The sequence below is a fragment of the Lonchura striata genome, chromosome 36 (genome assembly GCF_050655825.1).
Source record: "Lonchura striata isolate lonStrDom1 chromosome 36, ASM5065582v1, whole genome shotgun sequence".
Taxonomy (NCBI): domain Eukaryota; kingdom Metazoa; phylum Chordata; class Aves; order Passeriformes; family Estrildidae; genus Lonchura; species Lonchura striata.
In genome coordinates this window covers 1,617,476-1,630,083 of record NC_140738.1, presented here as the reverse complement: position 1 = coordinate 1,630,083, position 12,608 = coordinate 1,617,476, and the positions used below count along the sequence as shown (strand labels likewise).

Below are 12,608 nucleotides of genomic sequence, written 5' to 3'. Positions count from 1 at the left end.
TTTTTACTCATTTCCAGGCAAATTGTTTTTGACACCTTTTAACTGTGGTTTTCCACCATTCCTCAGGTATCTCTCAGTCCACAGGCATTGATAATCCCCATCTACAAAAGCAATTTATTACTTCAGTTTTTGAGGTCTTTCTGTATAGGGGATTGATTCAGTACTCAATACTTCTTGCCACAAGAACATAGATTTTGTGAGCTACAATGCCAATTATTCTCATAATTTAAACATTCACTTATAACCCAGCTGCCATGTCCAATATGGGGATGAATCAAATAAAGTATACAGCATAGTATTAATGGCAATTTCCCTTCTTGCCTGTACAAGTCACAGGCTAAGGCCAGACTATCAGAACTCTTTGACTCAAACACTCCCGATCCTCCTGTTTGAAGTGGCAGTGTTCCTCTGCCAAGGAGGTGTCGGAGGCGTCTCAGGGCTTATTCAGGCAGGGCTTAGAACCAGTGATGCAAGCTTTGCCTTATTTCTCAGTTAGGTGTTATTCTTTGTACCTGCCTTGGATCGTTTGGGTCTTCCCAAACCATTACCACCCAGTCCTGGTTGAAAGTCAATTTGGTATCACCCGGTTTAGATGTGATAGTCCATTCCTCACGTTTCTTCACAAATTCTTTTATTTTGCTGGCATGAATTCACCCTCTTTTCCATGGTTGGGATTGCTGCTTTAGTAGTACCTGGAAAGGACTTCTTAATAACACAGTGTTAAAAGAAAAGAAAAACAATACTGCATTAACTTTCACAATTAGTTTTCTTCAAAACTTTCTGGGTTTAACTAAAAACTTTTTCTATAGCTGCTTCTTCTTCTTGTATCCAGCTGTGCTAATTGCTGCAGAGGCCAATTCTTCTTCTTGTGAGCTATAATTAGTTAAATAAAAAAAGACTAGCCCAAATTTAACACAAGATGTATCACATCTCTTGGTTTTTTGCTTTTTAGGCAACATCCAACTGTTTTAGTCTTACAGACCCATTCTTCAGAGCAAAAGCCTCCTTTCCTTAACAACAAAAATCAGAAGGAAAAAAAAGAAGTCTTGTTTAAAAAAATAAAGCACATTGTGAGAGTCAGCTATCTCTGCTTTGATCTTATCTCTATTGGTGGTCCAGCTCTCCCTCTTTTTCACAGCTTTGCCTTTGACTGTACTTCCTCACTCCCCTCCCCTTGTTGTCACTCTGTCTAGCAGGAATGGGGGAGAACTTACAAATAGCTACGGTATGGGGACTTTGGGGTGTATTTCGCTCTCCCTCTTTCTCTTTCTCTCTCTTTCCCTTTCTCTCTCTTTCTCTCTCTTCTTCTCTCTTTTTCTCTCTTCTCTCTTTTTCTCTCTTTTTCTCTCTTCTCTCTTCTCTCTTCTTCTCTCTTCTTCTCTCTTCTTCTCTCTTCTTCTCTCTTCTCTCTTCTTCTCTCTTTCTTCTTCTCTCTTCTTCTCTCTTTCTTCTTCTCTCTTCTTCTCTCTTCTCCCTTTCTCTCTCTTTCGCTTTCTTTTTCTCTCTTCACATTTCAACATCCACATTCCAATATCAGTCCACTTTCTAACATTAGTCCTACATTCTGGAGAGGTGAGTCTGCCAATCACCTCTCCCTCCTTTTTCAACTTCCTTACAAATTTAATTACTTTTGTTATGTGTGTTCTGCAGGCCTTTAATTCACGGCACCCTCCACCAAGGGCTACCAGCTACCCACAGCTGACAGTGCTAAAACTAAAGACTTATTTTGCTGTCACAATTTTCCATTCACAAGCTTGAAAGGGTTGTAGGAACAAGGTAAACAAAAACTTACTTCTGAAGTGATCTTGCCTGCAATAAAAAATTTAAGGCAATGCTTGTTAGTGCAATATAATTTGCAAAGAAGCCAAGGTTTGATTTGGGAAGGGCATCTGAGGACACAGAGCATGAGTTTTACAAATCTACAATTTGAAGAGGGAATAGACAAAATGTGGATACAGTGGGGGAGACAGCAAGTAAGGAATTTATCTCTGCAATACTCTCTTTTTGACTGCCAGGAGACACTCTCTGAAGAGGTTCTTACAGTACAAACAATAACTGGATGGGAAGAGGCACTCTTGAATTTAAGCTTTGGTGTCAAAATAGGAAACTGCCCCTGAGCACTGCAGTGCTGGAGCACCCTGCCTGCAAACTCACCAGAGGCAAGCCACTGCTGCCACGCTGCAGGGCTGCCTGCAGCACAGAGGGAACCATGGCCAAGCCCTCCCTGCAGGCCTGGGTAATCCACACAAGGAATCACAATTGCTTCATAGCTCTCTAACTCATTCAAGAAATAGGAAACCGTAGTAAACAGAGATCTCCCTCACCATCTTTTTCATATGTGTGTGTCACACACCCACTGTGATGCTGGAAGTAACAAATTGTTTACATTAGAAGATACTGAAACTTTTTCTTCATTTAGCCTTGTAGTTTCCCTTTTCTATATGTAGCAACCTCCCATTGTGGGAAAAAATGAGCCCTATTTTTTTACAAGTGTTTTGTATGCACAATTTTAATTTCTGTTCTAGATACACTGCAAGTAGCTAGCACTTCCAGAAAAACTAACAAACAAACAAAACAAAAAAACTAAGTAAGCAAAATACATTTGGGTACTTGAAAAAGGACTGGTTGGAAGGAAAAATGTTTCTCATTGACCTACCAAGCAGCTGGTGTTACCTTTAGTTTAACTTTACACACTGAGAACACTTGATTGAACAGCCTGCATTGACTCAAATTAATAGCAGGTTTTGCTATGTCACAGCTGTAAACTAGTTTTTCAATCCTAGAGTACAGTAAATTATGTATTTCAAGATAAAAATCACAATGCAAATTGGAAGAAATTTAGTACACAATTAATTTACCTCCAAAAGTCAGTTTACGACTTTCCTGTACTAGGATTGCAGTAGCTGCTATAGCTTGAATACACACTGGCCAGCCTTGATTTACTGGATCCCACATCTTTGATAAATAAGCCACGGGTCTCTTTACTCCTCCCCACTCTGGAAACAAAACCCTATGAGCTACCCCCTTTTCTTCATTTACATACAAATGAAAGGGTTTTGCTAGTGAAGGTAAGCTTAAAGTTGATATTGGGGCTAGTTTTAACTTCTTTTTTCTTAATTTTTCATTATCCTTTTTGGTCCATTTTATATCATTTCCCTCTGTCAATTTTTTTATTCAAAAATTTTACTGCCTGTGTATATCCTTCAATCCACAATTTATAATATCCAAATAATCTGAGTATCTTTCTGATTTCCCCCTTTGAAGAGGGAGGGGGAAGGGATAGAATCCCTGTGTTTCATTCTGGGTTGAGCTTCCAACTACCCTTACTAATCAAGTGTCCAAGATATTTTACCTCTGATTCTACAAATTGCAGCTTCCCTTTTGATACCTTTAATCCTTTTTCCCCAAGAAAATTCAAAAGCTTTATAGTAGCCTCTCTAACTTCAGCTTCAGCTTTCCTAGAAAGTAAAAGATCATCTATGCATTAGATAACTTGTATTCCAGGGGGAGTGGGGAATGTTTGTAGTATTGTTTCTAAAGCTTGTCCAAATAAGTTTGAGGATTCTGTAAACTTCTGTGGTAGTTTTGTCCATCTTAATTTCTGTTTTCTCCCAGTTAGTGGGTCCTTCCATTCAAAAGCAAAGATTACTTGCTCTCCTGGGCATCTTTAAGGTCCACTACACTAAACCACTGATGCTGGGGAGGAACTTTTACTGAAAAGAGTATAAGGATTTGGTACCACTGGATAGCGGGTCTGAGTTCCTCTGTTAACCTCCCTTAAGGCTTGTACCAGTCTATAGCTCCCATCAGGCTTCTTTACTGGGAGTATTGGGGTATTATGGGGAGACATACAAGGTTCTAATGTCCCATCCTTTGTTAGTCCTTCTATTACTGGCTTTAAACATTCCCGTCCTTCTAAAGATACAGGATACTGCCGTACATGTATGGCACAATTTTTTTTTCTCAATTGTAATCTTTATGGGGTCAATATTTAATCTTCCCCTATTTCCCTCCCCAGCCCAAACTTCCTTGCTAATTCTTCTTCCATCTTCCTGGCCTAGTTTTAAAAGTCTAGCTGTCATCTTCCCATCTTTTGGAACAACCCCTATTCCTAATTTCACTTGTAAATCTCGTCCCAATAAATTGCTACCTGCCCCTGGGACCAAGAAATTATCCCTCATCCAAAATCTAGTTTCTCCCTCTATTACCACATTTTTAATAACGGGTACTGTGAAACTCTCTCCTTTTGCTCCTGTTACTTTTACAGTATCTTTGCTTACACTATAACCTTTTGGAATATTTAACAGAAAGGTTAATTCTGCCCCTGTGTCTACCACAAATTCCAATTCTTCTTCTTGGGGACCCACTCTTGAAATTATCTCAGCATTCCCCACCTGGACCCACCTGCGCCCCCCCTCGGCCCCATGGCCCCGCGAGGGGAATTTGGGGAGGTGGGAGTGGGGCAGCGCCAAGGCCGGGCCCCCCCGCGCTGTCCTGGCGGGAGCGGCTGCAGTGGGGACCGAGTGCGGGCGGGAGCGGCCGAGAGCCCAGCGCTGCCCCAGCCCGACCTGCCCCAGCTCCATCCCTGCCCCTGCGCTGGGATGCTGTGGGTCTGGGGGGAAGAGGGAGCCGGCAGTGGGTGCTGGGCCTGGGGGCAGGAGGAGAAGGGAAGGAGAAGCAGGCTTTAGGAACAAAATGGTCAAAGGATGCAGGTGGCAGGAGAGGGTGGGATTGTGCAGGAGAAGGAGGAATAGCAGGAGGAAGAGGAGTGTGAGGAAGAGTAGAGACACAGGAGGAGGAGGAGGAGCAGAAACAAGGATCACCACAAGGTTCCATCCCTCCGTGTATCTATAGCCTCCCCTTAGCCCCAGGAGCATTGCCACCCCACATGCAGCAGGTGACTGTTGAGGGGTTCCACGATTTTCACAGGAGTGAATCACGGCATTTCTCAGCTTTATTGGGTTAAATGTTGGTGCTTTATTTTTTTTAGGGGCTGAATCTTTATGTTTTGGAGGAATTTTTTACTGAATCTTGATGTTTGGGGAGGTTTTGATCTGTGTCTTAAAGTTTTGAGGATTTTTATGCTGAACCTTGGTGTTTTGGAGGTTCTTATAGACACACAATGCCCAATGACTTGGTGAGATGAAGTGGGGACAGGAGGAACTCCCAGTCCAAGATGCTCTGTTCTTTTTTTTTTCCCCCAGACCAGGATTTTTCATTCCCGGGGAGGAATAAAAATGGAGGAAATGGAGGAGGAGGAAAAGCCCTGGAGATCCCGCACAAGGAGTGGCAGCAAACCCAGCCCAGGGAGCTGTGGGGAGGAAAGAGCCCCCCTGAGCCAGGAAGGCGGGCAGAGATCCAGCCAGAGCTCAGAGCTGGTGGAGAAACCTCGTGGCAGGGAGAAGCCCCACAAGTGCTTGGAATGTGGGAAGGGTTTCAGCCGGAGCTCCAACCTGATCGAGCACCAGGTGATCCACACTGGGGAGAGGCCCTACGAGTGTGAGGAATGTGGGAAGCGTTTCCGCTGGAGCTCCAGCCTGAGACTTCACCAGAGATTCCACACCGGGGAGAGGCCCTTTGAGTGTGGGGAGTGTGGGAGGAGCTTCAGCAAGAACTCCATTCTGATCCAACATCAGAGGATCCACACTGGGGAAAAGCCCTTTGAGTGTGGGGAATGTGGGATGAGCTTCAGCCAGAGGAGCAGCCTGATGCAGCACTCGGTAATCCACACTGGGGAAAAGCCCTTTGAGTGTGGGAAATGTGGGATGAGCTTCAGCCAGAAGGGCTACCTGATGCAACACCAGAGGATCCACACTGGGGAAAAACCCTATGAGTGTGGGGAATGTGGGAAGAGCTTCAGGCAGAGCTCTGGCCTGAGGAGACATGAGAGGATCCACACTGGAGAAAAGCCCTACGAGTGTGGGGTGTGTGGGATGAGTTTCAGCCTCAACTCCCAGCTTACGGAACACAAAAAGATCCATACTGGGGAAAAGCCCTACAAGTGTGGGGAATGTGGGAAAAGTTTCAGAGAAAGCTCAGCCCTGATTCGGCACCAGGTGATCCACACTGGGGAACGGCCCTACACCTGCTTGGAATGTGGGAAGAGCTATGGGTGGCACTCAGACCTGAGAAAGCACCAGCGCATCCACAGCGGGGAGAAGCCCTACGAGTGTTCCCAGTGTGGGAAGAGGTTTCGGATCAGTTCCAGTCTCCTTGTACATCAGCGGAGTCACACCGAGGAGAGGCCCTACCGCTGCCCCGACTGCGGGAAGGGCTTCAAGCAAAACTCCCACCTCACCGAGCACCGGCACATCCACACCGGGGAGAGGCCCTACGAGTGTGGGAAGTGTGGGAAGAGCTTCTCACAGAGATCAGCCTTGATCAAACACCAACGGAGGCGCCACTAAGGGGGGAAGCCCTGTGAGTTCCCCAAGGGTGGGAAGAGCTTCTTATGCTCATCCCAGCTCCATTCCGTATGGGAGGATCCACGTTGGATGATCCTCAGTGACCTTCATTGGGCAGTCTTGGTGATCTATGGGCCTGGTCATCTGTGTTGGGAAGACACTTGGCTGGGAGGCTCTACATCTTCCTCGTTCCCTGTGGGCACCTAGATGAACCCAGTGGCAGGAACATCCATTGGGGCACAGACCAACAATGGGAATTCCTTGGGGAGAGCAGATTTAATGACTTCCAACTCCATAAAATCTTTTGCATTCAATCCTATCTTCTGGTGGCATCAAGGAATACTGAATGGTCTTGGAGGTATGTCCTAGGTTGACTATATGATGCTTGTATCTCCAGTTGTCTGTTCTGTTTATAGTGAGTTATAATTTTTGCACCTTTAAGACTTGTTCCGAGAGCAAAGGAGGGAGAGAAGGGCAGAGTTTGTTTTCAGAAACTGCACTCACTCCTCCACATTCCTGCTCCTGGGCCGGGTTGTCTGCAGATGGACAGACAGAGGTACAGATCTCTCCTTTGCTGTTAATTAGTTTTAGCTAGCTGTGGCAGAGAAGTTCCCTGGACTGTGGCTGTTTTTCCCTTTTCTTTGGACCTGTTTAAACCTGCTCTGGCCTGAACACCCAGAAGAGCACCGGCAGCTCACACCTGTGGCCCAGCGGGCCAGGCCTGGACTGTGGCATTTCCAGCACTGGAGGGACTGATAAGAGACTGAGTGAGCTGAGCTACAACCCACGGAGGGACTTCCTGAGTTTGTCTCTCTTTTAGAGCAGCAAGAGGTTTTATTGTTTAATATTGTTTAGGTTTTATTCTTTAAAAAACAGTTTTTTCCACTGTTCTCCAAGGAGATACTTTTCCCAAACTGGCTGGGGGAGGAGCCAATTGAATCTGCTTTCCAGAGGAATCCCTTTGGAGGTTCTCTCCCAAATTTGCTCTCAACCAGGACAAGGTCTTTTCCAACTTCAGGGATTCCACGATTTTGATTTCCTATTGCCCAAGGGTGTCTTCTGCAGCCAGATGGTGGAAAAACTGGGGAAAAGACCAAGATTTTGGAGACAGTGGGGTAGAAACTCCACCAAAACGGTTCTTCCCTCCACCCAAGCACGTGGATCCTCAGCCAGCATGGATGTGGGAACCCCAGCCTTGTTTTGGGGCCACATGTGGTGGTGAAATTCCTCCTCCAACCCGTGCTTCCAAAGAAAAACTCCGCAGGCTTAGCTGTTCGGTCTCAAGGCAGTTTATTGCTAGTTATCTAACAGATTATGTTCTTGGACTGCAGCTATTTGATCAGTGGCCTGGGTAGAGGCACACACACACCCTGACATCCTCTCTATCTGCTGTCTTCTTCGTCTCTCTCTCCGCCCAGGGTTGCTGCTATCTTTTATAAGATATATTACGTATAACATGTTTACAATTATTCCCCAATACCTACTACCTACGTTGCCAAGTGTTTTTCTACTCTAAACCAATCTGTGAGTGCCAACATCACCAAGAACATGGAGGTAAGGAAGAAGAAGGAAGAAGGATGGGATCAGCCCACTTTCCTCCATCTTAGAACTTCTGACCCCCATGTACAAAGTGAAAACCCCCCTGTACATGTGTTAAAACCCCCCTGTACAATACTAAAAAAATTTCCCCTCTACTTTGTAACTACTTTTACTATACTATCTAACCTTTTGTGATTGCTTGTTCCACCTCCAAAGTTGGTAATTCATTCCATGGCTCAAACTCAAAATCACAGCTGTTTTTCAGCTGTCTGGCAGGGTCTAGAATGCTTCTGACCAAGGCCTGGAACCTCTAAAAATGTCTGAGAGACATTTTGAGTTCCCACATCTCCCCTCCCTGTTTGAACCAGAAACACCTGCTTTGCCATGTTGTTCAAGGCTCTTCGAATGCACATGAAAATGCATGGCAGAACAAGTAGAACTATAAACCCTATAAGAATATATAACACTATTTTAAAAAGTTTTTCCACAATGGTGAAAGATTAAAAAAGCCAATGAAATCATTTCACAAGAATCCTGTAAGTTTCTTTTTTCTCAATTTGCTGATACTACTTTGCATTTGTTTCATATTTTCATGAATAGATTTTGAATGATCAAGCAAGTTCATGCAGCATGTCCCCTCAAATTTTTCACATCTGTGCCCATGTGACAGCAGCAAATAACCAACTGCTGCCTTGTTCTGAAGCACCGCTTGTCTTGCACTGCTGATATTTGTTAACATGTCACTCAGTGCAGACGAAATGGCACGATTATGTTTACTCAATCCAGCATGCTATGTGGTCCAATTGTGTCAAGGCCACCCCCAACGCTGTTTTTGGGGTGAGAAAATTGCAACTGCAATTCTCCGAGCCTTGTCCCAAGTACAAACATTATTATCACAATTTGGCTATATTGTTCAAAGGACCTTTTTTCTTTCCTGTGTGTCTGCTCCTTTAAAGTTTTCAAATCAGGTGTTATCAATGAGAACTCCTCAATGCTGCATGGACTGCTTTTGACTTTTGCAGGGATAGCAGGCCAAATTCTGTCCCTGCAAATGAAAAAACATTCCCTTCGGTAAAGTGGCTGGGTGTTGAAGGGATAGTTTGCTTGTCACTTTGGTGTGATTGCACCAGGCATTTCTATAAAAGAACTGACTTGGAATGATATCTACTATCTGATTATCTATCTTTGCCACTCTCAATGGATTGAATTTGGTACCAAATCCCATTTTTGTCGATCCAAAAATTTGCCAACTTTGGAGGTTCAAAGTGAGCCACAGGAAGGAACAGTGTCCAGACACGCCATCCCTCCATAGGATCCGAAAAGGACTTCAGAACCTTTTTGGAGGGGTGTCCCCTGGAATTGGACATTCCTTCACTGGCACACCTACCAAGCATGTCAAAAATTGTTCCCCCAGTTCTGAATGGGTCAGGCAAATGCTGTCCAGACCCGCTGCCTTTGCCAAAGTCTCCCACACCTTTTCCTTTAGTTGTCTCACGGGAAAGCCTGTCCCATTGCCCAAGGCAACAAGCAAAGGAATGAAGTACATGAACACTATCTGTCTGAACCCCATGTCCATGTCCCCAACCTCTGTGAGAAACCCCGCAATGCAGCAACATCCAAACAACACTTGATTCCCCAGAAAAACCCCAAGTCTCTGAGTTCCCAATCGTTGTCTGACGAGACGTCTGCAGCGTTGCTGTCCATCTTTGTCTGCGTGCTTGCTTCTCTGCTTCTCTGGTCCATGTTCACTGGCATCTGTACCCGATGAGGTTTCACGTGCCTTGCCGACACCCACTTCGATCCTCGTTCTATAGAAACACAAACAAAACCCTTGCCCCAAGTTATTAATGTAAATGAACTTTCAATTTGTCCTGACTCTGGGTTTTTGACAAAACTGAAGAATTTTCCCTTAGCACTGCTCGTGCACTGTTTGTAAAATGTCTGACAATTCACATACAAAAGTTTGTTCAACTGCATGTGAGATGTTGCTCCTGTCTCCTCCTTTTCTGTTTATCCAAATGGATTTCAAGGTATGATATATTCTGTGGTTTCTTCTGTATGTCATGATCCAAAAATTGCTCCTGAAAATGTGTGAACTGAAACATAAATGTGAAAACATATCAACTGAAACACAAATGTTTTCAAGCCTCTCAAGAGATGCATATCTTGTGACATCAGTTTGCCACAGCTGAAGACTTTTTTCAAACCTCTCAAATTGGTCACTCCTGTAAATACAGGACGCTGTACAAACTGACACTCTGACAAGCGTTGATGATTTCCTTTGCCTGACCTTTAGAAAGCGAAAGGATTCCATCAATGTTTGTATACTTTTGTGAAAAAATGCATGGCTCAATTTTTCTTGCTCAAAAATGTCTGGCAGTGTTTGTGAGATGGACACTGTGAATCTGTCTACATGAACATTTACTTTTACTAAAAACCTCAGAAATGAAGAATGCATTCTGATGTGCATAACAAAATATTTATGTTCTCTGTCTTTTAGGATTATTTTCATACATAATAGATACGATTATAAAACTTCATTGTCCGTATGTTTTAAAAGTGATTCCTCTAATTGTTTGGTCACATTTGCAATATACACTGAATCTGTGATCAGATTGATGGCTTCTGAAATAACTGAAAAACCCTGACTATTACTACTAATTTTACAATTTGTGGTGAGTCTTTTACCATTTTTTACATATGATTCCCATTTCTCTATTTTTGGAATTTTCCATGTGATTTGTGAGTTTTCCTTGAACTATCAGTAAACACTGTCATCTTTTCTATTAATTCTTAACTTATTTTTGATTTTTCTCTAGAACTTATTTTTGCATTTAACGTATTGTGAGCTAAAAAATGAACTGTGCAAACTTCTGGGTATTCTAACAACGTGATTGAGAAATCTTGTGACTTTGGATTGTCCACTCAAAATATTTTTTCTTTCTTTAAATGTAAATGAATGATTAGGAAATCTCTGCCTGACATTATCAGCAATCCAGTGTTTGCCTTAACAATGATCTGAGCCATTATCTCTATAAGAACACTTTTTGAGGGCCTGTAAGATAAAAACAAAGATCTATTTTAAACTTTATGAAAACATTACCACGATCCTTGCTCAAAGTTATTAACTTGACTGATTTTTTCAATTTGATCCGTCCAGTGTCTGGCACTCTCCTCATATTTTCCTCAACAATCAGTGAAATCAAATCTACAAAAGAACAATCTCAAAAGATTAAAATATACAAAATTTTCATTACTTATTCCAGCCTTATTTCAGGCACTTCTTCACTTCTTTTCTCTCTTTACACCTTTTTCTTTTTTCTCTCTTTCTCTTCTTTTCTTTTGAAACAAGAAGTTAAAATATAAAACATAATATAGAACAAGACAAAATATCGTAATAATAAAATGCAGAAAACTTATCAAAATCAATAACAATTCAAAAGAGTTCAAAAGAAAGATTCTAAATAACATATATAAAATTGAACAAAGCATAATTATCAGAAACATTGTGCCAGTGGTTCAGAGTCTGCAAACAGCTGAAACACTTGTTTCCAGTGAAAATTGGCATTCCCTTCCCGGGCAGGGCTGACAAGTCTCACCCCAAAGCTGTGTCAGCTGTCAAATTTGTAGGATCGAATTGATGGATCAAAATGATCTATACAACATTCATTTTTGTGCAAAAACCTCTGAATTTTGCTGGCAAACTCATCCGTCCAAGTTAAAATCAGGGCCTGGCCAAAACCCAAACTTTAAATTGGAGTGATGCTCTTTATCATACTATCTTGAACAAAGCTTATACTAACATTACATATATGATACCTAAAACATAACAACTTATTATAACATTTTCATATGAAATAAACACTCAAAGTTCAAACTGATAAATTGATCAAATGATACGAGGATTCATTCTTCTTGAAACTCCTTTGAAGGAAACAGATGTTTTTTCAATTGAAAGAAACCATAAAATAAACATTAACAAAACATTGTCAGAATGCTTCAGGCATTTGTCTCTGAGACTTTCTGAAAAACATTCAAGAATGTTAAAAAATAGAAATGCAATGATTCCACTCACAAGAAATATAAAAACAAACCAGAGAGTTCACCTAGAAAAATGCACAACATAGTTAAAGTCCAAAATAAAACTTCAGAATGACATGTAACCTGGATGAGATTACAAAAACAACAATAAAACATACGAAAATTCGCTATGAAAGAACAAAGCACAGAGCTTCACCTGATAACATAAAATTTCTTAACAATAACATTTATAAAACACTTAAATAGTTAAACGCAAAAGAAAGAATTTGGAAACAAACACTCTTTGTATCATTACACAAAGAAATAACAAAATAAACAAGTGATCATTAAACAATGAAATCGATCTCAGAAAAACTCAGAATAAATTTCTTCAAGACTCTTATACACTGATAAACTTACAATAAAACAGAAAAGACTAAAATAAAACCAAAAATCCGATAGACTATTTTCCCTTTAACTTAATATTCATTATCATCTCATAAACTCTTTCAGTCAAAACCTTCTTATCCTTAAAGAAAAATAACTAAACTTTGTTAATTAAACAAACTTAACCTTTGAAAAACTTAAAATAATTTTTTGAATTAAACACTACTTAAACTTAACATATAAAATATTGGTAAAAAA

General features: G+C 41.8%; 1 protein-coding gene across 1 annotated transcript in view; it reads left to right on the top strand.

Annotated features, from left to right (window-relative positions):
* Positions 1 to 4,718: 4,718 nt before the first annotated feature.
* LOC146763998 (uncharacterized) overlaps positions 4,719 to 12,608 on the top strand; it is a 330,063-nt gene continuing 322,173 nt past the window's right edge. Inside the window, 1 exon segment of the mRNA XM_085565501.1 lies at positions 4,719 to 6,348. Within this exon segment, the coding sequence (XP_085421627.1) occupies positions 5,238 to 6,348 (1,111 nt within the window). The 5' untranslated portion in view covers positions 4,719 to 5,237.